General features: G+C 40.5%; 1 protein-coding gene across 3 annotated transcripts; it reads right to left on the minus strand.

The window, feature by feature from the left end:
* Positions 1–10,600: 10,600 nt before the first annotated feature.
* On the minus strand, positions 10,601–20,998 carry LOC113018982 (low affinity immunoglobulin gamma Fc region receptor II-like). Of its 3 annotated transcripts, none has more exons than XM_026162446.1 (6): positions 20,959–20,998; positions 19,447–19,710; positions 18,409–18,663; positions 17,674–17,784; positions 14,218–14,289; positions 10,601–10,899 (listed from the first exon to the last, which is right to left on the minus strand). In XM_026162446.1, the coding sequence occupies exons 1-6, from the start codon at positions 20,987–20,989 to the stop codon at positions 10,811–10,813; spliced, it is 822 nt and encodes a 273-aa protein (XP_026018231.1). In that variant the 5' UTR covers positions 20,990–20,998; the 3' UTR covers positions 10,601–10,810. The 3 variants fall into 3 exon arrangements, with proteins under 3 accessions (XP_026018231.1, XP_026018230.1, XP_026018232.1); XM_026162445.1 differs by having other exon boundaries at positions 17,674–17,787; XM_026162447.1 differs by lacking the exons at positions 10,601–10,899; positions 14,218–14,289 and adding an exon at positions 14,977–15,038 and having other exon boundaries at positions 17,674–17,787.
* Between the last annotated feature and the right edge of the window lie 4,481 nt (positions 20,999–25,479).

Consider the following 25,479-nt stretch of genomic DNA (forward strand, 5'->3'; position numbering starts at 1 on the left):
ATGAATGTGTGATATTTAATAATGGTGATTATGTATAAATTTGATTTGAATGATTCACACTAACAGCTACATTATTCTCCCATTTGTCATAAGTCTGTATTTCAGTAGTTATTATTGCATAAATAGATTAACTACAATGCTTAAATTATGGAAAATGTCATTTTGGATGGCACTGACATGTTTGTGTGTTTCTGTCTGTGTGTGCAGGTACAACTTCAAGCCAGGACACAGACTGTACAAATTGTTGCATCTATTGCAGTTTTAACACATTTCTGCGACACTGCTGTGATTCTTTATCCATTTTACCTGCTGCTTTTTGTGAATTATGCTTGTCATTTGCCTGTGACACATGTCTGGACTAATTTCTCGGCTCTTTATTTTAAGGACATCCCAGAACTATAAAGTTTTGACTCTTTGGATATTATGGAGATTACGCCTACTGTGCACTTTTCCATTGCTTTCAAGAAGACAACATATTGCTGATTTTCTCTATACTGTGCCCATTTTTTCCTTTATCCTATATATTGTTTAGGTGATGTCTGTTTACTTTCAAAATTACTTTCTAAACCGGGATGTCAGTGTGAAGTGAATGGCTGTCTCTTTTGCCTGTGACCTGTTTGCGATAAATTCTGAGTCTTACCAAAAAACAGAAAACAAATGGATCTTTTTTTAAATAGATTGTTCATGTTCAACAATACTATAAAGTACATAGCCAAGGTGGTTTCACACTGAAAGTGCCATTCATTCATTTATTCACAAAGACTCTGAGATTTAATGCTTATTTATTTATTTATTTATTATTATTATTATTATTATTATTACATTTTACATTCCAAGTGGAATGCAAAACAAAGTGTCAGGAGAGAAAACCATTGACTAAGCCTCCAGATAAATTAACTGTGCAGTCAAAGGAATTTATTTTATATCAAACGGTCCCACAAATTTGTCACTTTTATCTTATCTCTCCTAAATTCATCTAGCAAAAACAGCACTAATCCAGCAGCCATTCACTTTTCAGTGGCCAAATGGCCAAGGGGTACCTGCCGCTGGAGCTACACATGAGGTTCCTCAAATGATCAGAATGCTGTTGAGTTTTGGCAATCAGGTGTGGGAGACCTAGAACGATCATGATTACCGGTATGATCAGTATACTTCTACTGGGTCAGCACTGGAACATACATAAAGAAAAGAAAACTCACTTGTGGCTACAGGTGGCTCTTTCCTCCTTGCTTGCTAAGGATTATTTGGTACATGTGTTGTGCTGTCCTGGAGCATTTAATTTGTTTGTGCAAAGTTTGTGGTGGGAGTAAGAGGACTAGGTAAGTCTGGGGGACCCTGTACATTTCCACACGTAGGATGTTTTCTGTTAAATACTCTAGGTTAGGAGGTTGGGGCCACACATACAATACAATTTTATTTATATAGCACATTTAAAAACCAGAGGTATGCCAAAGTGCTTCACAGAATTAATTAAGAGCAATAAGAGATATAAATACAAACATACTGACAGGTAGGTAGGAGACATAACTATCCAATATACACCAGGCGCGGTAGGCAGACAGTAGGCACAAGCCAAAAGGCTGAAGGTTAAATCATTTAATGATTTAACCTTCAGCCTTATTTTTTAAAGGCAGATCCCGGCACGCTGCATGGTCCTGCGTGCCGGCCATCCGCCCAGTTGCCTGTGAGCTCCAGCTCACTTCCACGCCACCGTTGCTTGCCAGATGAGTGGCCACCAGGCCAGCTCCGGGGCTTCTGCCGGAGGCGCGGGCGACCGTCAGAGTGGACATTTCCCCGTTGCTGGGCCAGGGCATGGGGTGCCGATGGCCCGGGCCAATTCCCTTGCCTGCTCATGATGGGGGTATGTGGCGGGGCGTGTTCTGCGATGCCACTGCAGGGTTGGTGGTGGTGATGTGTATGACTGGCAGTGGGAGAGCTGCAGCCGTTGAATGTACTGTTACAGCGGCTGTGTGATTATTATAAGAATAAATGATGCTGCGAATCATGAAAATCTTTAAATAAAACAAATACTGTTGATAAACTATAATACAAAAATTACAATTAAAATTCTCAACAATAAAAACAACTGGTAAAAATATAATTAATATGTAAACAACTTAACAACCCCCAAATTGTCTAAGTCACGTGACATGACAGTGCAACACCGAAATATAAGAGTGGGGGAGAGGGAGCAAAGTGTTCCTGCTCTTCGCTGACACAGGAGTCCAGCGATCTGGCTGTTTCGTCTTTGCTGAAAGCACAGTGTTTTGAACGAGCAGTACTCAAAGTAAAGAATCGCTCTCACCAGACTAGTATCGATCCGATGCCGACTTGGTATCGATACTATCAATATTTTGAATGACCCGCCCACCACTAGGAAAAACTTACATTTATGGAATTTGGGTAGTAGTGTAGATGCCACGTCTTCCAGTGTTACGTTTTAAGGAAGGCACCATCCTCAGTCTTGTCACACATTCCCAAAGAAATAATTCCACAAAACTCTGTCTAAGCAGCTGAGAAAAGTTACACACCCATGCATAATCCATCAACACTCGCCTAAACAAATTTTAATTTAATTTGCAAGGTTAAAACAGAGCTTGAAAAAATATTACTCTCTCAGATACAACTATCAGACTAAAAATTTGTAAAAAAAAAAAGGCACCAAAGGACCAAAGAACAACTTTGAAAAACCTTCATAAAATATATAGAAAGGATGAGTACATTAACATGTATGCACAATATTAGGGTTTAAAGAAATCTGAAGAATAATTTAAAATATTAAGTTGCAACCAAATAGAAAAAATATATAAGCAATCTTAACAAGTAACAACCAAGCAAACAATAAGCTGAATGGAAAATTAAGTTCTGTATGTCTTAGAATTATTCTCAATTATTTTTCTTTTAAATTGTATTTATTTGATTAGATTGAAGTGGACAAATAAAGAACTGTTTATTAGAAATAGAGGCTAGTCAAACAACGAGGAACCATTTACTACTTCAGTGACAGAGAGTGAAAGAGGGCCATATCCATGACTTCTTAACATAAAACTCATTGTTTCAGCTACAGGCAACAATAAAGTGACCCCATTAAACTGAATTTTAGCTTTAGCAGCCTTATTTTCCCCTGAGTTATTGGATCTGTTACTAGTTATCTAACACAAACTAATGCAAGTCTATTACCAGCAACCAACCAAACCACTGACATAGCGTTCTGTACTAGCACAAGCAGCTGTGTGCTCTCCCGCGGACGGTAATCACAATCACTGTCTAGCACAACACCTGGAGCTAAAGGGGCAAAACAATCGCATGAGTGCTGCTGTTTGACTGAGGAAGAATAAAGTAGTTGTGGTAAGCCAGTCACGTGACCACTTAAAGACAAAGCAACAAGGTGATATATACCAGTTTATAAATTGTGTTGATAGGCCACGTACAACCAGAGTCATGATAAACAATATATATGCAGCGTTTTTTCCTCAATGGTTTCGTCACGTTTACTAAGGACAGTGCAGCAAGCACTCTCTGCTTATGAGAGAGAGAAAGAAAAACAGGGCAAGTTTTAGGAGTGATGGCGAGAGAGAGAGAGCAGAAAAAGAGAGAGAGCGAGTTTTGACATGTGAGAGATTTGTGACGTTTAGCATGTTTGGAGGGTGTAGTTAATGTGTTGTCTTGTGTAGTTAGTGTGCAGTGTTGTGGATAGTTTTGTGTTGTGTGTCAGAACAATGAGGCGACTGCTGTCTCCAGGTAGAAACAGGAGTGATACACCTGCTGCTGTCAGACCTGCAGGTATCAGGCTGTGATGTTCTCCTTTTTAGTGGACAGAAATTATGTTTTTGGAGTGGCACAAAAAATTTTTGTGGCATCTTATTGATGCGGAACAGCTGCTTGTTCTGTAAATAGTTTGAAATGGTTATTTACAAAATCAAGGTAAAAGGTAAATGGACGCAAATAACTTTCTTGTTTGCAAAACTTGTGCACATGATTTTAAAATTGAATATTTCCAAGTCACATAACCTTCAAATTGACTTTCTCTTTGCAGCAGAGGTTTTGAGTTTTAGCTAAAACAAGCTGCTCTTTTGTTCCTGAATGTTAATCCACCTCCATCAGATCGTCATCCTTTTCTTTCAGACATTCTTGTGGTTCTGTTTGAACTGGCAGCATCTGCTGATCTTTGGTCCATTGAATGGGTTCATACGATTGTGATGTTGCAGCATATTGACTGTGAACTGCATCATGAACATTCATATGATCACAATTTTGTTTTTTCACATACTTTTTTGGCTTTTTAAAATTCTGATGCTTGCTTGCTCTTCTTTCTTCCTCAACTTTCTGTTTCTTGACTGGCAGTGTGCAGACCTCATTCAGTTTCAGTGCATTTGGACGATTTCTACTCTGGATATTCTTTTGATCATCACATGTTCGTTGCATCGGCTCCTCCTCCTGTTTTTCTTCCACACAGACGACTCTCTCTGTGAGACTGACAGATTCTTCCAGCTGCTGTTTTTCATTTACGTTCACTTGTTGCTCCGCCTGCAGCTCTCCTTCATGTGGGAGTTGTAGTTTTTCTCTCTCCTTGTCCTTCCTCTTTGTTTCCTCAGATCTGAGCCCTTCATTAACCTCCAGCTCCTTTCCCTGAGCTCCTTCTTTCCTCTCTGCTCCTCTCAGTTTCTCTGGCTGCTCTCTGATTTGTTCTCGGCTCTGTTGACATGTTTCCTCTGGTTGTTTCTTGTGGTTTTGTCCTTGTATTTTCAGATGTGTATCCAGTGGAACTTGGACTGATGAAATCATGCTTTCTGTCTGACCCCTCTGTTCCTCTGGTTGGTTTTTATTATCTTTCCTTATTTTCAGTTCTCCCTCATCTTTCTCTCTTTCCCTTTGTGTCTCCGATTGAAGCCTCCTCTGGTTTTCCTCTCTCTGTTGTTCTGCCTCCAGTTTTTCTCTCCATGTCTCCTTCTGTGCCATAAACACAGAATAAAGATTGTTTACTTCACCACTGTTTTCCTCTGCTCTCTTTTTCTCCGTTTCTGACTCTTTCATGTCCACATTTCTCTCCATCTGTCTTTTTTCTACAAGCTGCTCTTGTTGTCTCTCTTTTTCTCTCCGTGGTTCCTGATCACTGCTCAGATGAAAAGAAAAATTAAAGGACTTTGCTTCTCCTAATAGCATGGGCTCCTCTTTATGTTCTTCTGTAAATGGTGAAAACTGAAGTCCTGAATATTCTTCAGCCTCCATCAGATCTTCATCCTTTTCTTTCAGACATTCTTGTGGTTCTGTTTGAACTGGCAGCTTCTGCTGATCTTTGGTCCATTGCATGGGTTCATACGATTGTGATGTTGCAGCATATTGACTCTGAGGAAAATTGTCAACGTCCATAAACTGATCATTTTGTTTGTTCACACACTCTTTTACCTTTTGGGAATTCTGATGCTTCCTTGCTTGCATTTTCTCTTCCTTGACTGGCAGTGTGCAGACCCCATGTGGTTTTCTGCTCTGGGTGTCGACCTCCATCAGCTCCTCCTCCTGTCTTTCTTGTAGACAATTTTTTTGTTCTTTGATTCTTCCTCTCTGTTTTTTCTTCCTTGCGATATTGTTTTTTATTGTCTTTCCTTATTTTCAGTTCTCCCTCATCTTTCTTTTTTTCCCTTCGTGTCTCTGGTTGAAGCTTCCTCTGGTTTTCCTCTCTCTGTTGTTCTGCCTCCAGTTTTTCTCTCTGTGTCTCCTTCTGTGCCATAAACACAGAATAAAGATTGTTTACTTCACCACTGTTTTCCTCTGCTCTCTTTTTCTCAGTTTCTGACTCTTTCATGTCAACATTTCTCTCCATCTGTTTTTTTTCTACAAGCTGCTCTTGTTGTGTCTCTTTTTCTCTCCGTGGTTCTTCATGTGTTTCTTGTTTCATTTCAAACTGAGGCTCATTCACAGTCACAGCAGATGTTTTTGTTCCTGGACTGTCGGTGTTGCTTCTTTGCTCTGTTTCTTCCTGTTTTTGTTTTTTATCATGATCATTTTGTTGTGTCTCTTTTTCCTTTTCTTCTCTTCCTGTCATGTCTTGTGTTTCTACTGTAATCAAAGACTCTTCGTCACTAACAGTTAATGGATTTATTCTCTTTTCTTCTGGCCTGTCAGTGTCCCTTGTTTGAACTGTTTCTGTCACAGGCTGATTTTGTTGTGTTTCTCCATCTTTACTTCTCTGCTCTCTGGTGTCCACATTATGTGTTTCATGTCTTCCTCTCCTGCTCTGTTCTTCATGTGTTTCTTGTTTCATTTTAAACTGAGGCTCAGTTTTAGTCACAGCAGATGTTTTTGTTTCTGAACTGTCAGTGTCCACGTCTTTGCTCTGTTTCTTTTTGGTTTTTTTCATGACCATTTTCTTTTGTCTCTTTTTCTTTCCACTGTTGTTCACATCATCCTTTTCTTCTCTTCCTGTCATATCCTGTGTTTGGTGTTCCATCTTAATCAAAGACTCTTTGTCATTAACAGTAGATGGATTTATTCGCCTTTCTTGTGGACTCTCAGTGTCCCTTCCTTGCTCCCTTTCTGTCTCATGAACATCGTGTTGTGTTTCTCTTTCCGATTTAAAGTTTTTCTCTTCTCTATTGTCCACATCATCTTCTTCTTCTCTTCCTGTCATGAGTGGTTTGCTTTCTCCTCCCACCACCTGCATCCCACTGTTTTTAGAGCTGATTGTGTTTTTCTTCCTGGCCTGTTCAGCTCCATCCTCCTCACTCTTCTTTTTTTCTGTCAAAATCAAATCAAATCAAATCACTTTTTATTGTCACATCACATGTGCAGGCACACTGGCACAGAACATGCGAGTGAAATTCTTGTGTGCGAGCCCCACAAGCAACAGAGATGTGCAAACACAACAACACAAACGAGCAAATGGCCAACCTGAAACTAATAAATATATGTACAATATATAATAGTGTATGCATTTCTGGATGTGTATACTAAATATTTTCCTACGTGTGTGTGTGTGTGTGTGTGTGTGTGTGTGTGTGTGTGTGTGTGTGTGTGTGTGTGTGTGTATACACATTTTTACAAATTAAATAGTAAAAAAATAAAATAAAATAATAATAATAATTATAAAATATACAGAGTTGAATATGTGCAAAACAAGTGGCATTTATATACAGTGTGGAGTGCATAATGTTGAAGTTCCAGTAGTGAAGCTGAGGTGTCTATGACGTGTTCAGCAGTCTGATGGCCTGATGGAAAAAGCTGTCTCTCAGTCTGCTGGTACGGGACCGGATGCTGCAGAACCTCCTTCCTGATGGAAGCAGTCTGAACAGTTTATGGCTGGGGTGACTGGAGTCCTTGATGATCCTCCCCGCTTTCCTCAGGCAGCGCTTCCTGTAGATGTCTTGGAGGGAGGGAAGCTCACCTCCGATTATCTGTTCAGAGCACCGCACTACTCGCTGGAGAGCTTTGCAGTTGTAGGCGGTGCTGTTGCCATACCAGGTGGTGATGCATCCAGTGAGGATCCTCTCAATGGCACAGCGATAGAAGGTCCTGAGGATGCGGGGGCTCATGCCGAATCTTTTCAGTCTCCTGAGAAAGAAGAGGCGCTGCTGCGCCTTCTTCACTGTTTTGTTTGTGTGTACTGACCACGTAAGATCCTCAGCCAGGTGTACGCCAAGGAACCGGAAGCTGCTCACTCTCTCCACAGCAGCGCCGTTGATGGTGATGGGGGTGTGTACTTCTCTGCACCTCCGGAAGTCCACTATCAACTCCTTTGTCTTTGCGACGTTGAGGGTGAGATGGTTGTCTTGACACCAGTGGGTCAGGGCGCTGACCTCCTCCCTGTAAGCCGTCTCATCACCGTTGGTGATAAGACCCACCACTGTAGTGTCGTCCGCAAACTTCACAATGATGTTGGAGCTGTTAGTGGCTGTGCAGTCGTAGGTGTAGAGTGAGTACAGGAGAGGGCTCAGTACACACCCCTGTGGAGCACCAGTGTTCAGTGTGATGGGGGATGAGTTGATGCTGCCCAGTCTGACCACCTGGCGTCTGTCAGACAGGAAGCTAAGGATCCAGCTGCAGAGGGAGCTGCTCAGTCCTAGATCCTGCAGTTTCCTGTCCAGCTTCGAGGGAACGATGGTATTGAATGCTGAGCTGTAATCTACAAACAGCATCCTCACATGCGTGTCTCTCTTCTCCAGGTGTGACAGGGCAGTGTGTAGTGTCAGGGCTATGGCATCATCAGTGGACCTGTTGTGGCGGTATGCAAACTGTAGAGGGTCCAGTGAGTCGGGTAGTGCAGAGCAGATGAAGTCCCTGACCAGCTTCTCGAAGCATTTGCTTACGATGGGGGTCAGGGCTACAGGTCGCCAGTCGTTCAATGAGGAGATGGTGGAGGATTTGGGTACAGGGACGATGGTGGCCATTTTGAAGCAGGCTGGGACTACAGACAGAGAGAGGGAAAGGTTGAAGATGTGCGTGAACACTCCAGCCAGCTGAGCCGCGCATGACCTGAGGACGCGGCCGGGAATCCCGTCCGGACCAGTAGCTTTGCGTGCGTTCACCTTCCTGAAGCACTTCCGCACATCCTCCTCAGACACAGTGTGCGCACTGACGTCATCCGCGGTGCGCACACTGTCCGGTCTCATGGTGTTTGCCATATTGGTCCATTTGATTGGCCTTTATTATAATTATGAATTTATTTTATTTTCAGTTGCTACAAACGGGACAGACATGACTGGGGGATAGGACAGGGAGAAAGAATGAAAGAAAGAGAAGGAGAGAAAGAAAACCAAAGGGGAGAAGAGAAGGGGGGGAAGAAAGGAAAACAAAAAAAACCACACCTGGATCACCTGTATGGAGAAAAAACAACAGAAGAGAAACCAAACAGCAAAGAGCAACATAATAAAAAAAACAAAAACAGCACCATCACAATAAACTAGCTAGCAGTAGATAACAGTAGATACTAAATAATAAACGATATTGTGCAGCACACAAGATAGACAGCGCACAATGTGCTTTGAGGCAGCAGCCAAGAAAGCTGTAGTCCGCGTCTGTGAATACCCGTGTGTACACCTGTGTGCATACCTGTGTGGATCAGCATGCTTGTATTCCAAAGGTTTCTCCATGTAACGATCTGCTAGGGAGTGTGGGGGAGCCATAGCCCTGTCCACCAGGGTATGAAGCAGGTAAGGAGGAGATCCAGGCCCCAGATATCCAGAGGCCCAAGAGTACAAGGACCTGAGGAGGACCACCAAAGGGGGGGAACCGTGCCACCCTCCTGGGAAGAGCTGAGTAGAGCCCCAAAGGAGAGGTCACCCCGCAGCTACGGAGCAGAGGCCAGAGGGGGTGGCGTGCCCGCGGGCTCTGCCGGCAGCCAGCTGTCCCAGAGAGGACCGAGCTTCAGGCCCAGAGGCCTGAGGGCATCCCACCCCCTGGAAGGAGCCCAGCCGGGCCACAGGCGCCCGGCCCCGCCAATCGGCCACCAGGTGTGAGCTGGTACATACATAATTTAACCACATACTAACAAAATCCTGAATGACAACATATGCAAAACATGGAACTGAAATCTAAGGATAACAAACTAGAAGATTCCTCAACATTCACAAAACTCAAAACCCTGGGTCACAGACCCAGGTACCATGACATAAACACTAACAATAACTTAAAGGTTTCCTTCCTTTAGTTGTGATACTAAAATTTAGTTTCACCGAATCACTCATTGTCCCACCTGTATGTATGTCTCCCCCTTACTGGTGTTATATGACCTTTCAGAACACTAGAGCTGCAACAAAAACAGTATAAGAAAATACAGATAAATAAAGCATTATAAAACACAAAATTGCTTATGCTTTAATTAATTCCTCTGCAGTGCAAGCTGTAATCGGTGTTATCCATTATTTATGTAGTAAGACTTCTACTTGAGAAAAAGACAGAGAAAGCCGCTCAAAGACAAGATACAGCCAGACTCTGGCCTAATAGGGAGAGTCCCAGAGAGATATCGATAACAAAGATATGGACTGTTCTTCCTTCTGTGAAAACAACAAAAAGGTTTTGCGCTATATCTTGGGTTTGGTGGTTTTATTGTTCGTTAAGATCACATTACTATCATAACAAGACAAAATCATTGAATGTAGCAACAGAAAGTTCAAGGCCTATTACAAGCACTGATTTCCAAATCAAGGCATTCACATTTTTGCTTTTGGGTAACTGAAAGTTTTCTTACAGCAAAACTTCTGAGCCAGAAGTTGTGTTCAGTGTATTAAAGAACACACAAAAAAGACGATGAAGAGATGCAAACGCCCTAAGCTGCAGAGCAATGAACAGCTACTCTAAAGAGAAACGGACTACAGAAAGATAAAATCAGAAAAAGAAAACTTTAAATCGAAAAAAGTTGGTACAATGTTGCTAAATTACATCACATGTTCGACAGAAAAATTTAAAAAGCAAAAAAACAAACCAACAAAAAAACCACTAGGACTACAAAAAAACTTCAAAGTTACTCAAGCTCTTTGTGGTTGCTTCAAAGTAACAAACAGAAATAAGAGTGATATCTACAAAGCCGCTGGAAAAAATGACAAAGAAAGACAAAGACACTACAAAGACAAACTCTTAACAATAAAAAAATGAAAATGTAACATGACTGAAGTAAACACACCTCCAACAAAGACTAACAACAATCATTTCATATACAACCCAACTGCAAAGAGATATGAACTGACCGAAAGTGACAAAATGACAGATTTGTGCAAATTTTAAGAAATGTCAAGAAATTTTAGCTGCTGAAGAAAATTCTTTGAAATCTCCACAAACATTTCTTCACGTTAATACAAAGAATAAATAAATAAAAAGCTTAAACACTTAATCTGGAGTCTTTAGGTGTTTCCTGGCACATGTTTGCCAGACTGAGTGTTGAGTAGAAGGACGCCTCAGAGTTCATATCTGTGGAGAGAGGACAGGTTCAGAAAGTGTTCAAACTGAAAGCAGTGAAAGCATTTTTTCCCTTTTAATTAATTTAATACTGAAAGGTTGGCGTCAGTCTCATCTCTCAAAGGTGTTAAAAGTGATGACACGGATGTGGTGGGGGATTTCTGCTTCTCTGTGTGAAGTCTTTTACATGGAGGCGGCAATGATCTCTGCTTCTAGACAACAATGCAGTGTTTGTTTGTGTCTAAAGCATCTGTGTGATGCTTTCATCTCAATATGGACCAAAAGGAAGAAGGAGGCAACCTTATTAAACTTCACCGTATGATTCACCAGTAAGTTCTGTTCTCTGACCATTCAGTCAGTTTGTTCCAAAGTCCTGTACCACAGCCAGTTTCAGCAGTCCTTGCTCGACCATCAAGCTGAGTATGGAGATGTCACAAGAATGATCAGTGGGAGACCTGCACTACAGGGATTTGGGGTTTTTTGTCCTCTGAGGAAGAAAATTGGGCAGTTTGTGGCTGAAATGGGACAAGCATTGCACAAAAGGAAGGATGTGGTGGTAAACCAGCTCTATGTGCACATCAGAGCCTTCGAAACTAAGCTGCAGCTTTTCCAGCACTGCGTGAGGTGCTAGAAAGTTTTCCACAGGACATCATCACTGCACAAGTGACGTGGAATGTGACAGCTATGGGACTTTGTATTGTGGAGTTTATTGAACAGTTTCAGGATATTACATCTATTGAAAAACATCTATTTTTTCTTCTTCCCCCTACTCCATCGACCCTGATAATGCTCCGTATCAACTGCAGCTGGAGCTCATTGAATTGCAGTGTGACAATGAGTGTAACAGCCAGCACCAATAACTCTAAATGGTTGAACTTTTACCGGCAGCTGGATGAAGGCAGTTTCCCAGTAATGTGAATATTTACAATGTGAGTTGATCTGAAAACGTCAATGTCAACAGACTGCATGCCACCGATTAGCATAGACATTTTAGACAACACAGTAGTCCTCGTGTCTGACAAAAAGGCACAGACGGAGCAGAAAGTATACCATATAAGGCTGATGTCGAGAGAGGTGCAGAAGAAGAAACATGAGCTGATATCAGGCATCAGATGTTGCTAATATTCAGTTTCTGTGACCCACAATAAGAAGTGTTTACTGCCAGGCTATGGCAGCCTTTGTCTCTGAGCCAGAGACACCGAGGTCTATGGCGCCATGTGAAACTAATTTTAAATTCTTACCATTTGATAAGAAACTGTGAAAACTTATAATTGGAGCAAATTCATTTTCTCTCATGAAAAAAAAGAACAACATCCTCGATTGTCGTGTTGTTTGTGTCACAATGACATCACTGGGTTTTCAGCTATAAAGACCCGTTGTGGATTAGGTGCTACTTAGTTGTAATGGAAAACCACTGAAACTGAGTAGATTCGAGCCCCGTCCAGTCGAGTAGGAAAAGGGCTACATGTGCCTTACACATCTCAACCGCTGCTCTCAAAGACCATATGTGTATTAAAATCCAGGGCTCAGGTTTTTCTCATTAATATCAGGATGTTACCTGTTTCTGCAGCTAAAAATATCTGCAGTGATAGATTTTTCTAAAGGTACAATTTACCATTGATAACAATTTAAAGTCAAAATATGGTGTTTAGATTTTTGTATAATGAACATAAGAATAGGATTGTAAGTGTAACTGTTGGTGCTGTGAACCTGTAGAAAATGATCCAGAAATCTTGTGTTTCACATGTTTTGAACTTAATCATTAACAGTTTTATTTTTTTATTGCTCAAACACATCTGATCACCGAAGCAACAATTCTTGTGCTACTGAAAATAAAATGTTAAAACATAAAGTTTATGGCTCGAAAAAGGCGAGGAGGATGTTGTGTTAGGCTTTGCGTGATTTTACCTTAGAGAGCTTAGTTGTGTTTGTCTGCAGTGGGCGTGCCTGGTTAGGTAATGTGGAGCAGTAAATGCCTAATGTATGTTTTGCAGGGCCTGTCATGTAACATTGTCCCACCCTTTTGTTTCAGATCTGTTGCTGAGCTCATTGGGGTTTTATTTCCCTTCATGTTTGATGACAACACCATGTCAGTGGTTTAAGTTGGTTACTGGGTTTGTCCTGGTCACCATGGTAGCACAGACAGGAGTGTGCTCATTGTGGAAAAATAATGTATTTTTAAGTCGTCACATGTTAACTGAGCGTGGACAGTGTGTGTTCTCACTGTTTTATACATTTCAAGTAATGCAGAGTGATGACACTGAATGAGCAGTAACATTAGGATTCAGTTTGTGAAGATGCAGCTATTTTATTCTGTTCAGACACAAAGTGAAAATCCCTGAAAATGTCACAGTAAACTTGATATTTGACCTGCAATAAAACAGGACAGGCAAAATATTTTTACTAAAGACTGTTAATTACATTTTTTATTCATGCAAACCTTTGCTGGCAGCAGGACAGTGTCTCTAAGATTTGCTGACGGTAACTATTTTTATGAAATGTGTCTTTTCTTGACAATAACAGAAGAGAAACACAACAGACAGCATCAGGCTTCGGATATGAAGGATTGTAGGCCATTTATTTTCATTTATGAGATTGTGAACAATAAGGGAAACACCATGTTTGTCTGTTTGTTTGTTTTTTTATAAATATACTTACATATTTTCCATATATTGTCTAACTATTGTGTTTTTGGTTCCCACGCTCAGTCTGCATGCTTTTTTTTTTTAACCCACAGGATGTTAGTTCTTCAACAGCATAAACAAAAGCCTGAAGTGTTACATAACATTTGTAGCTGCCTATAAAACAGCACCTCTCCAGTCTGTGTTTACATCATAGTAAAAGAAAAGGCAGCCGACTCCTTCAGTATAAAAGCTCTGTGCAGAAACTCTGAGCATGTCAGTTTCATCACAATAAATACAATTGGGCGTCTCTGAGTGAAACAGCAGGAGCTGACTGACAGTAAAACTAGAGGGCGGAGTCTGGAGCACGTACTAAAGCATTATGTTTGTAACTATGGTGACAGTTAACCAGTGACAGTGCAGAGGTCTTCTGTTTCTAGGCAGATAACAACAACATGCACATGACTTCACACAGTCTTCAGTACATAGTGGAGGAAATGACAGAGTGAGTTTACAGTGTTTATGCTGTGAGAACTAAAGTTTAGTGTAGCTTGTCCTTTAGTTTAAAATCTCATGTGAATGCTGGTGATTGTTTTTATTCTCATTATTTACAGTTTTATATCACAGAGGCCTTTAAATTCAGTCAGACACAGAAGCCTGCAATAAAAGAGAGATCTGTGAGTATGTGAGTGAGTTTTTATGTTCTTACCTCTGAACGTACGAGGTTTCACTTCTTGTGTGGCGGTAATGTCAGTGTACGAGACAGCAGGGTTCACTTTATCTGCAATACAGAACAGTTCACGTGTTACACAACAGCTGGACTCAGATCCACATAAGTGCGTTTTAGTAATAATGTGGAAGAAAACGTAGAACTGCTGTTGGAAACAAAGCAAACAATGAATTTGAGAATCTGAGTCACATTTTTGGAGAATGAACATGCGAAGAAAACAAAGCAGTGACGTGAGAACAGCAACAGATCTCCGTCAACACCAACCAACACCCATCATTAAAGTGTTACCTGTGTTTGTTTGTAGGGTTTACCCTGCACAGTGAAGCAAGAGGGAATCCCTCTGCTGACATCAGACGTGTTACGTAAACCATGATTATGAAACTGTGTCACATGGGATGACTAACATTCCCAGTGACAGATCCACTGGGAGTGATCACCTGACCTCAGTGAGTTTATGACCAGTTTTTGCAGAACTGTTTTGCATGGGCTTTGCCTTACAACATAAAGCACCTTGATATAGATGGATAGATAGATCTATATCTCAAGGTTCTTTATATTGTAAGGTAAAGACGACAAACAAGAAGGGATGACCTCTCACCTTTATCATTAACACACTGAGATGGTATCAGTCCCACTCCCAGTGACACATCCACAGTTATCACCTGACAAAAGTGATTTTATGATCAACTTATTCATTGCTAACATGTTTAGGAGCCATTCATGATTCAAATACGTGTTACAGTGTAGTTACTTGTGTTATTGTTCTGTTTCCTCACAGTTTCCAGCTGTGTTCACTTTATCTGCAAGTTTTCATGGGTTCGCACAACAGTCGGATTCAAACATGCAAATCCAGAAAACTGAACTCGTAATAAAGTAAACACACTGCTGAAAATAAGTGAACAGGATTCTTTTGACACTTACGGTTAAAAAAAAAATCACTGTGCCAGGGAAAGATTAGACTGGAAGAGAGCACAGATCTACTAAGACCAGTGGAACGAGCTGTCGCTGTTTGTTCAGTGTTTACTTTGTTTGGTGAACAAGGAAGGAGTTCCCTCTTCATTCCTAGTTCATCCCTTTTGGTGACGAAAAGGAAACCCTCTGATTGCTCATGAAAAGCAATAAATTATAAATAACAGAGTCATAAAGAACTCCTATTGTTTCAGAAACTATGGCACAATAGTGTCTCCCAGTGAAGAATGCAGATAGTTGTTGCGTGACACAGTTTGTTCATGACTTTTGAACTAGACTCTCCAGCAATAAACCTGCTGTGTTATATTTAGGCTCAGATAATATTTAAAGGCGCTGCTTGAATGTGCCAAAGTGGGATTCTGAATCTTCTCTGCTGAGCTCTGAAACAGACGTTGCAGGATCAAGATGAGTAGGCCACAGGAAACGCACAGGGAATCATTTTTTTTCAAAATAAAACAATCTGCAGAGAGTAAATGTTCCACCTCTGAAACCATTCAGGTGATTTACAACTGTACAAAGAACAACATGAAACTAATGACAGTGTTTGGCCAACAACAGTAACTTTATTTATAGATCCTTTTTCGGTTTTTCCGAACATAATTTCTTCTTTTTTCATGTAAACCTTTTCACTTACACCATTTAAGAGATACAAGTATTATTTACAGATATCACCTGACATTAGTTAGATATTTTTATTAGTATTCTATGTTTCTGTAGGTTTATTCCGCTTTTTGTTCAGTTTACTTTATTAGTGTTGGTTTTGTATTAACTGGTTAAAACTAAGTGGCAGTGTAAATATTGTGTGGCTACGTTCAATTTAGAATTCTTGCACACAATACCACAATGATGCACAACCACAATAATAGTAGCTTTGGCGTGCCTGTAGGTCATGAATGCGTAGCTAGAGTCAGACTTTTGTTTGCTACTTCCTCATAAAGGCCATAACTATGCTTAAAATGCAGTTTTATGATGCATGAGTTAACCTTTTCAACAGTTCAGTATTGTAGGCACACAAATGCAGTCAAATATCATTGATGAAAGAAACAAAGCTTTAAGAGTTACAATGAAAAGAGAAGTGAGCAGTGAATGCATCATCACTTCAACCTCAAATGCGTAATGCAGAGAAACTCACTATTAACAAGTCGTTCAATGTAACATCACCAAATTCATTAAAGAAGCTTTTGAGTAAAGTGAAACTGCATATGTGTGTGTTCACACTGATGTAAACAGTAGATGTTAAACAGAGAACCTGCCCAGCCTTGACTTCCTGATGGATATCTTATTGATTTCATGCATTGCACAGCATTAGTGGTTTCTTATTAACTACTTTTTATCAGGTGACAAAGGTGACCTGATAATGATTTGAAAGCTAGTTTTGAGACATTTGGTTATTCTGATCTCCTGCACAATGGGGAAATCTGGGCTGAGATTAGAGGATCTGTCACAGTAGTTCATCTAGAGAACGGTGGCCACAATCTATCCATTTCCTTCCACTTATCCCTGTTAGGGTTGCAGAGCTAACACAACCAGATTGGTATTTACATGGGCAGTTCACAATTAACTGGCAATTGAGAATTGCCATTTAACCTAACTGCATGTCTTTGGACTGCTTGAGGAAGCTGGCGTACCCAGAAAGGCCCTGGCCAGCTGGTGGAGTCGAACTCAGGACCTTCTTGCTGTGAGGCAATAGTGCAAATCACTATTCCAGCATTGATTCATTTTCAGTTAAATTAAGGTTTATTTTTACAGCATCAAAAACAACAACAGGCACATAAAGGCACTTCATGTCGTAAGGTAAAGACGAGTCTACACTATTCAACAGTTAAATGAGTCCCACTATCAGTAATCACTTGCAACTGTGGCAAGAAAAAAAAACTCCCTTTCAACAGGAAAAAAACGCCAACAGAACAAGGCTGAAGGAGGAGTGACCATGTGCTGCGATCCCAACTCTTATCACCACCAGTTTGTGTCCATTTGGAAAATGAATTGCTCACCCCTGCGTCCTCTGTTCCAGATTTTGTTCACAGTATTTGTCAGGTCTCTATCTTTGTCCTGCTGTTTTCTACAGAAATGCTGTCTCGAGCAGATTGTTTAGTATTAGCCACCACACTTATGCAGATGACGAATCATTAAATGTCTCTACAGTCAAACAATCCAAACAGTCACAGGAATGTTTGGAGAAATCAAAGGCTGACTGCTCTAAAAGTGTCAGGGTTGCAGGATTAAGAAGGTTTGATTGAAATGACCTGGATGTATCTGTAGTATTGCCTTTATGAAATGAACAGAGTAGGAGGAGGTAGGACCGGAGTCTCGTGTGAGTGCAGCAGATTTTAGTTTTATTCTTGGGGGATGTTTTTTTTTAACCGCGACCAAGAGAAAGGAATTCTACACACGGTGAAAGTGACATTGTAGCAACAGGATGTAAAATGTCATTTCTTTTTTTTATTTACATCAAAACATGCTGACCTTTGTGGCTCCTCCAGAGGCAGAGCAGCATCAGCAAAATCAGCATGAGGCAGACACCCACCACAGGAAGAATCACTCGGGGGGAAGAATCAGACGACGAGTCAGGACTCCCTGCTTCAAAACAAAAATACCACACATTGGCCTAAATGCAGACCCACAGGCCTTTGTATAAACGTCCAGCAGGGTTTTTTGTGCTAAACTTGGCTGACAGCACACAGGATCTACCCTTCAGGTAGGACATCAAACAAGTGCACTTCTCATGACGCTGTAACAGTCCTTTAAAGTAAATAGTTTCTTTAGAAAAAACACTCAAGTGGTTGGTGGTTGATACAAATCCATCATTTGAACTCAGTCAGCAGTTTTCTTAAAGATTGCTGACTAACAATTTTTTATAAAGACAAACATAAAAGGGGGGATTTGGGTCTTTAAAACTTGTGCATATTTTGGAACTGAATGAACAGTTGAAGAAGGAAAAGTCCTTCCTTTACACTTTTTAACCAAACTAAACTAATGTTGTGTGGGTAAGGTGTCTGGATGTACTTATGTTCAGATTTGATCAATACTTACGGGGTAAAATTGGAAAAATAACCATATTTTGGTGGTTGCACAAAAATGCATAATAGCATAGAAGCACAAAAGTAGAACTTTGTCATGTAAAACAACCATATCTGGATTCTAGTATGAATCCATCATGCTCACAGTAAGATGTTATTACTCTTTATGTTTTCTGCTCACCTGCAGAAATAACCACCAGTGAGCTGTCTGGTGATTCTCCAACTCCAGTGATGTTACACTTGTAGAGGCCTTCATGTGATTTGGAAACTCTGTGGATGTTCAGGTTTCCTGTAGAGCTGCTCCCAATAAGATCATCATTTTTATAGAAATTAGAAGTGAAATTGGAGGATGAGCCTGCATTGTGTTTACAGTGCAGAGATACAGTGTCTCCCTCCGTCACAGGATGGGCAGGACCTTCCAGGATCACAGAACCAGCTGAAACATAAAACGTTTAGTTCAGACTCCCCTTGCAGCATTGGGTTATGTTTCTGAAGCAATCCTTGTTCTATCTACCAGTTGTTGTCTTTTTTTTGTTTGTTTTCTTTATTCTATTTTTCTTTCTTTCTTTCTTTCTTTCTTTCTTTCTTTCTTTCTTTCTTTCTTTCTTTCTTTCTTTCTTTCTTTCTTTCTTTCTTTCTTTCTGTAAGCAAGACTTGTTTGGGTATTTTGCAGATAACCAATCCATGTGGAGATGAAATAAGTATTTGACAGAGATGCAACCAGAAACCATTAGCTGTGTTGACAACTAAGCTTTTAGTACTTTTTTTCATTTATCTGCATTTGTAAACGGTGACCTGTGCTCTTAAAACAGATATCTGTTATCACCTGTCCTTACCCCTATTTTTTTCTGTTAAAGATTTGGAAAATCCAAATTCAAATAAAAATGTATAAAAACACGTGAATGTGAACCAAACCTTTTAACCAAATGCTTCACATATCAGAAGCAGCATATGGAGCATATGCAGCAAATAACTGGAGTCAGTTGAGGCCTGTGTAGAATAGTTCATGAGTTAAATAAAATTTATATGATTACAGTGGGACACGATCAAACTTCAGATGGTGAATGTTGTGGTTTTTGTGGTGAATTAAAACATCCTGCTTACTTGGCACAAAAAGAGCTGCTTCTTCACGATGATGTTATCTGTAAACGTTTAGAAGCTTTTCAGGTGCTTTGAGTCACTAATGGCTACAACTCATGATTTGTTGATCAAAGCTCACCTGTGACAGTGATGTTGATGGCATCAAAACACTCTCCCATTGCAGACTCACACCAGTAAACTCCATTGTCTGCTGGATAAATGTCACTGAAGTTGCAGTGAGATTCATCTATTCCATTTGAGGATGAGGGACATGTTGTGTTTATGTATAAGGACGTGCTCCTCTTAACTGTCCACTCTGAAGAGTTTTCCTGCCCCCCACAGCTCATGGAGACGGACTCATACTGGAAGAACTGGGATCTGTTAGGAATGATTCTGAGTGAAGCTGCAAAACAAAAAGAGAAATGATGGCAAACTTAAGTTTATGTTGTTAATGCGCTTGCAGAAAGGAGCGCCCGTGAAAGCTAGGCGATGCATAGACGCCTGCTTTAGATGCTGTTTCACTGCGGATGTTATTTGGATTAAAATGTGTCTGTTTAGCATGTGGCTGTAATGAAACCCCGGCCTAAGGCAGAATGGCTACCTGTTTACAATGTGATGCGGTTAGCGGCTGCAGCGAGCTACAGTAGCAAACGTAGACTGGATGCAATCGAAGCTTCATGTGCCACCCACGATCTCAGATAGAGGAGCAACACATCACACTAAATGCCGTTAGTGGGAACACACAATAGCAAAGACAGACTGCCCTTGACCTTTAACAATAAAATTCTGACTTTTGATTTTTATTAGTTATGAGTTTTTTACATTTTGTCCCAAAAGAAACAACAACAACAACTGAAATTAAATATGGGGGGAAAAAATAGATAACAGAAATTTTGAAAAGAGGAAATTAAACTTGACCAAAACAAAGAAACCAACAAAATGATATTGTGTGCTTAAAAAATAATTTTAAAATTTAGAAAAATACACGTGAAATGTTTTTAAACTTAAGCTTTTTTGGACAAATTTGCCATGGCAACCAGCCTAAACAGGCTTTGACATGCAGGTTTACTGAGATTATTTGTGTGCATGACTGTGACTCGCCTGCATTCAAAAATCACAGTTTTGTATTATAATTGTTTTTCTGAACTTTAAAATTTTTGACCCTGACAAATACTTACCCACACAACCTTTGAAATAATAATACTTAATGTGATCAAATCTAACCTGAGACAAGCAATCAGCTCCGAAACTAAAATGAGCGGTCAAGAAAAACCTAAACACACAAATTAAAATACACTTTGTAACTCTGGCAATTACTTAGTAGTTACATGCAGTAAGTTACTGAGCTGTTACTAAACAATACAACAATCATTTGCTGTTACTTATAGCAACCTTGTAATTACATGGCAGCTTCAAGACAACAATGAGTGCATCTTTAATTGATAAATTATGGTTGCAACAATAAGATAACTGAAAATCTATGATATATAGAGTAACATTTATGAGCCATTGAAAAATATAATGTATAATATAACATGTAATATACATATCATAAAACATATATAACACATACATATAGATTCTGCTCATAAAGAAGAAGACAGTTAGTGCTTTTGCACTAAATGAGAGCGCTCCAACACACTTTACTCACCAATAACAGCACACAGTGTTGCTATCTCCATGCTGCTGGTGCACTGACAGACAGGCTGATAAACCTGGGGGGTGCCGCATGCTTTCTACTTTTTGTTAGCGTCACAGTGACCACAGCTTCCTGCCGTAATCATCTCCTGTTCTAAATGTGTTAAAAACTTGTTTGTGCAGGATGTGTCTTTTTCTGACACCTCAAATGTCAAAGTGTGTGTAAATATGTGAACGTGGTCCTGTTTTGCTTTGTTGTGTGTTTGTTCTGTCCTGCCTTTACTCTTTGAACATGGTTTGAATAAATATGTGCCAAACGCATCTGGTCACGTGATAACCAAGAGCTCATCCAAATGTGATCTGTGAAGAAAACTGAAGGGAAGTGATTTTTGAAATTTTCTTTAATGGATAAAAATCAACTGGACCATAAATGTTTTTTTATTTTTGTTTGTATTTTGTTGGATAATTGTTCGTTTTTGATTAAATTTAGTGTCAAGAGCCATTTCAGATGGAAACCCACACAGACATGCAAGGATTAAACATACACAGCAACAGATCATAGAAAGTGAACAGTGGGACATATATAAACACCAAGGACTAATTAGGGAATGACTGGAGGTGGAATAATTATACACAGATCAAAATCAGGAGCAGAAGATCATAAGGAACGAGGAAAAACTAACGTAAGACATGAAAGAAGACTAATCTCTTAAGTGGAACAGGAAATAAACATCTAACACTGGAGAAGACCTCATGGTAAAAGTACTTAGTCACAGAGGGAACTAAAAACACTAGAAGAAACAGTGAATTCAAACAGGATAAAACAAAAAACAAACCGGAATTCAAAAGTTTAAACATGTAAAAGTTCAGAGGCCCTGACTGCTGATGCTTCTCAGAGCAGCGGGATGTCGGGGCGGAGCAGAGAAGCAGGCCCTGTGCTTATCTCGTGCTAAGGCTGCACAGCAACAGATGCTGAGTCGGCACCAATGGGCTTGGGAACAGCAGGCCTCCACACGTTCAGGGCCAGGCTAAGATGGTGGAGAGGTTGTGGCATGCCGGCAATGGGCAAGGAGAGATGACGGCCTATGTTATGAACTGGGGAGATGGGCTAAAAGGAGGCTGACTCAGAGTCAGGAAGTGAAGATGCTGGCTCTTCTTCTCTTTCTTCTTTTTGGTTATCCCTGCCATCGTCCTCTGTCACACTGTGTGTCCTTCTTCACAGCATCCATAAATCTTCTCTATCCACTATCACTCCTCTGCACCCAAACTCCATTTAAAACTAATCAGGAACAAGAATTAAAATAATAAACCTGAAACTAAAGTTCAATGTTACACAAATTTGCGACAGGGAATCGGAAAAGCCTGAAACTCAAATGCAACACAAAAACCCTCAAACGACGATGCAAATATGTGAAAATGCCTCTTTGTCTCCTGATCGTAGACTGCGGGCTGTAATCAGTGATCGATGCACTGTGTCAGGTTCAGACTGATGTTGTCTCTTTCAAGAGTGCAGCTGCACATTTTTATCACTTCATCACAGGAGCTGTGCCATTATTTGCTAACTCAGCACTGCTTCAGAGCTGCTTGCACATCAAAACTATCAGGATGTCACAGTTGCCAGCATGGCTGCAGTTCACCAAAGGTGCTGGTATTCTGCTGAAAGCTCTTTCAGTAGAACAGCTCACCTCACCTGGCAGCTCACCTTCATAGACATGTCTGATGTTTGATACTCCTGTAAAATAGATTGATTTCAGGCCCTTTGCAGTTTTATTAGCCAGCTGTGTGTCTCGGCTTGTTGGTGCTTGTTAATGCAAATGTCCTGCATGGATCGAGCCAGCTCTGGACCTGGTGTCTCCTCTATTCTCACAGAATATCTGAGAGTGAAAGTCCTTTTCAGATTTAATGTGTGCTTTTTGTGTAGAAACAATAATTCAGTGTCAGGGGTGATGAGGCACAGAGCCCAGAGCTGGCCTACCAAAAGGTCCATTGGATTACTTTATATGGTAAAAAAATGTGCTGAAGAATACATCTTGGAATCTGCAGCCTTTGTTAACCAAGGGGAAACACAATGAATCACAGACAGAGGATGTTTAAATTTGGCGCAGAGATGTGAATAATCGTCTGTTTAACAGCTGACTTGCTTTCCTAGCAAAGCATAACAAAGTAAGATTAGTAATCTCACCAGGTCCTTAGCATCCTCCTCTGTCACACCAACCATCTACATGTCCTCCTTCACTACATCCATGAATCTTCTCTGTGTTTGTACCTAATTGAGCCCTCAAAAGACCGTCTACTACAAGCCTCATTCACTCATTCACACACACATTCATTCCGCACATTTATCAACCACATAAAACACAGCTTTCACTCATCACTATGCCTGAGTTGCTTCTGTGCAAAGATTCTTAGGCTTGTTGAGTGTTGCTGAAACTGCTGCTGGTGGTCGGGTCGCCTGAATGATTTGGGAGTTTTCCCAAAATCTCTGATGTTACTTTTCCATCCTCTGTCTCCCCATCAGAAGGTGATGAGCATGTGATCCTTCGTGATGTTATGGTTCATGAGCCAAGAACAATTGTGTGATCTGTGAAAAGCAGAGCTTATGGAAAAACAACTGCACTCTAACCTAGCCTAACTTTAGTGTGCTGCTGACTTTGTAACATGGTGCACCGTGATCACATTTCGAATGGTTAATGAGCACAAAGGTGGATCTATTGGCACAGATGGACGGTCACTGATAGTCCACATTAGAATGAAAATAACAAACACTGCTTTTGTCCATCATATCCAATCAGAAACAAAAGAAGGCGCCGGATGTTATTCTTCAGAGCATTTGTGCTGAGAAATGAGAAGACAAATGTTTGCATTTTCCGCTTTTCTCTTCCAGTGAATTTATCCTCAAAACATTGTTGCTGGTAAAGCTAAAAGACGTGCCAATAATTTCATCTCACTAATGGCATGTCACCATTTTTAATGATGTTTCTTTGTTCTGCCAGGAAGGCCAATTATCCGAGTATTTCCAGATTTTGTGCTGGTTAGTCATGAGTCATTACTTGGAAAATCCATTACATCTGATTGCTGGATATCACTCCGTGAAACTGGTCTGCACTAAAACCTTCCTGCAATTGTTAAAGTAGCTAACAGATGCTATGGTTGCTGGATTTTGTATGGAAGATGTTTTTTTAATGAAACTTGAAAAGCATTCACCTCCTAAATAACGTTTATGCATGTGTTCAGTACAGAAGGTTAGAAGGAGATCATGTTCTGTCATCGGTCTGCTTCCCCAGGCATTTCTCTGTTAGTATATTCTTTCTATCATTCCCACTCTCCCACGCTGTAAAACTCAATACGACATCATTACTCGAGTCCAGTCATCTTTCATTATGTTTAATTACTTCTAATGATCTCTCCTTATTGAAGCAAAAGTTATATCAACACATTTTTTTAATGTGAGACTTTTATTTCCAAGGTGAGGATTTCCAAATCAATCACAAAGGAGGCGTTCAGTGTGGAATCAACTTTACAGCTAATTTCACCTACAAACAGCAAGCAGACTCCATCAACCATGCCTAACTAGTCTGGGAATGCTCACTTTTCCATATAGACTGGTGGTTTACAAGCAGTCTCCACCCAGTCCCTATGGCTGTGTGGTGGAGGCCTTAGGATTGAGCTTTTCTGTTGTAGTTGCAGCTGTGCCTCTTATCTATTCAGCAAGCACCAAAATCAGACAATGAAGCTCATGTCTCATTTTACCATTAAAGGCTTTTGAGCTGGAGACATCATCACAGCCAGACGCATGAGTCATACATGATTTCAAGACTAAAAATTCCCCTGGTCTGTAATTCCACACGAACGTGAAGGAACCAAGCTGCTTTTTTTGAAGGTTTCTTATACTTCTATCTTTTTCATGCTCGTGATTTATGTGAAGAAGAAAATGTTTCTTTGTTCTCTGCCAGAAAGTCCAAGTTTCTGAGTAGTTGCAGTTTATCTGCTGTAGCAGTTTTTATGCTGGTTAGATGTGTGATCATGTGATCACGTTAGAGAAACAAGTCCAACGTACATTTAAGTCAGATATTTCCAAACGTAAGACCACAGTGGGCCAGTTTGAAAACGGAGCATCTTTGATCATAACAAGAGCTGAAGTTGAACTATTTCCTCCTTTGTTTTCTTTTTATTCCTTTGGATCTCGTCCACTAACAGCCATGATGACACTCTGTCACACTTCTCTTTTCAACTTGTTTCTTGCCACAGCAGATCGTCTCACTCCATCTCATCCTGTCTCGGCATCCTTCACTCCTTCACTACACCCGTGAGTCTTCTATGCGCTTTTCTTCTTGTCCTCCTGTTTTGCAGCTCCATCTTCAACATCCTTTATCCAGTATGTCCACCATCGCTCCTCACCCCCTACCCAACCCTGTGGCTTGTCACGTGCTCCAATGTTGTAATGTGGACATTTATGTGCTCTCTGTGCAGAGGAGTTTTTTTGTTTCCTGTTCTCATGCTGTCCTCCCATAGGTGCCCAGCATCAGTAGAGGTC

This window comes from Astatotilapia calliptera, chromosome 3, assembly GCF_900246225.1.
Source record: "Astatotilapia calliptera chromosome 3, fAstCal1.2, whole genome shotgun sequence".
NCBI lineage: Eukaryota > Metazoa > Chordata > Actinopteri > Cichliformes > Cichlidae > Astatotilapia > Astatotilapia calliptera.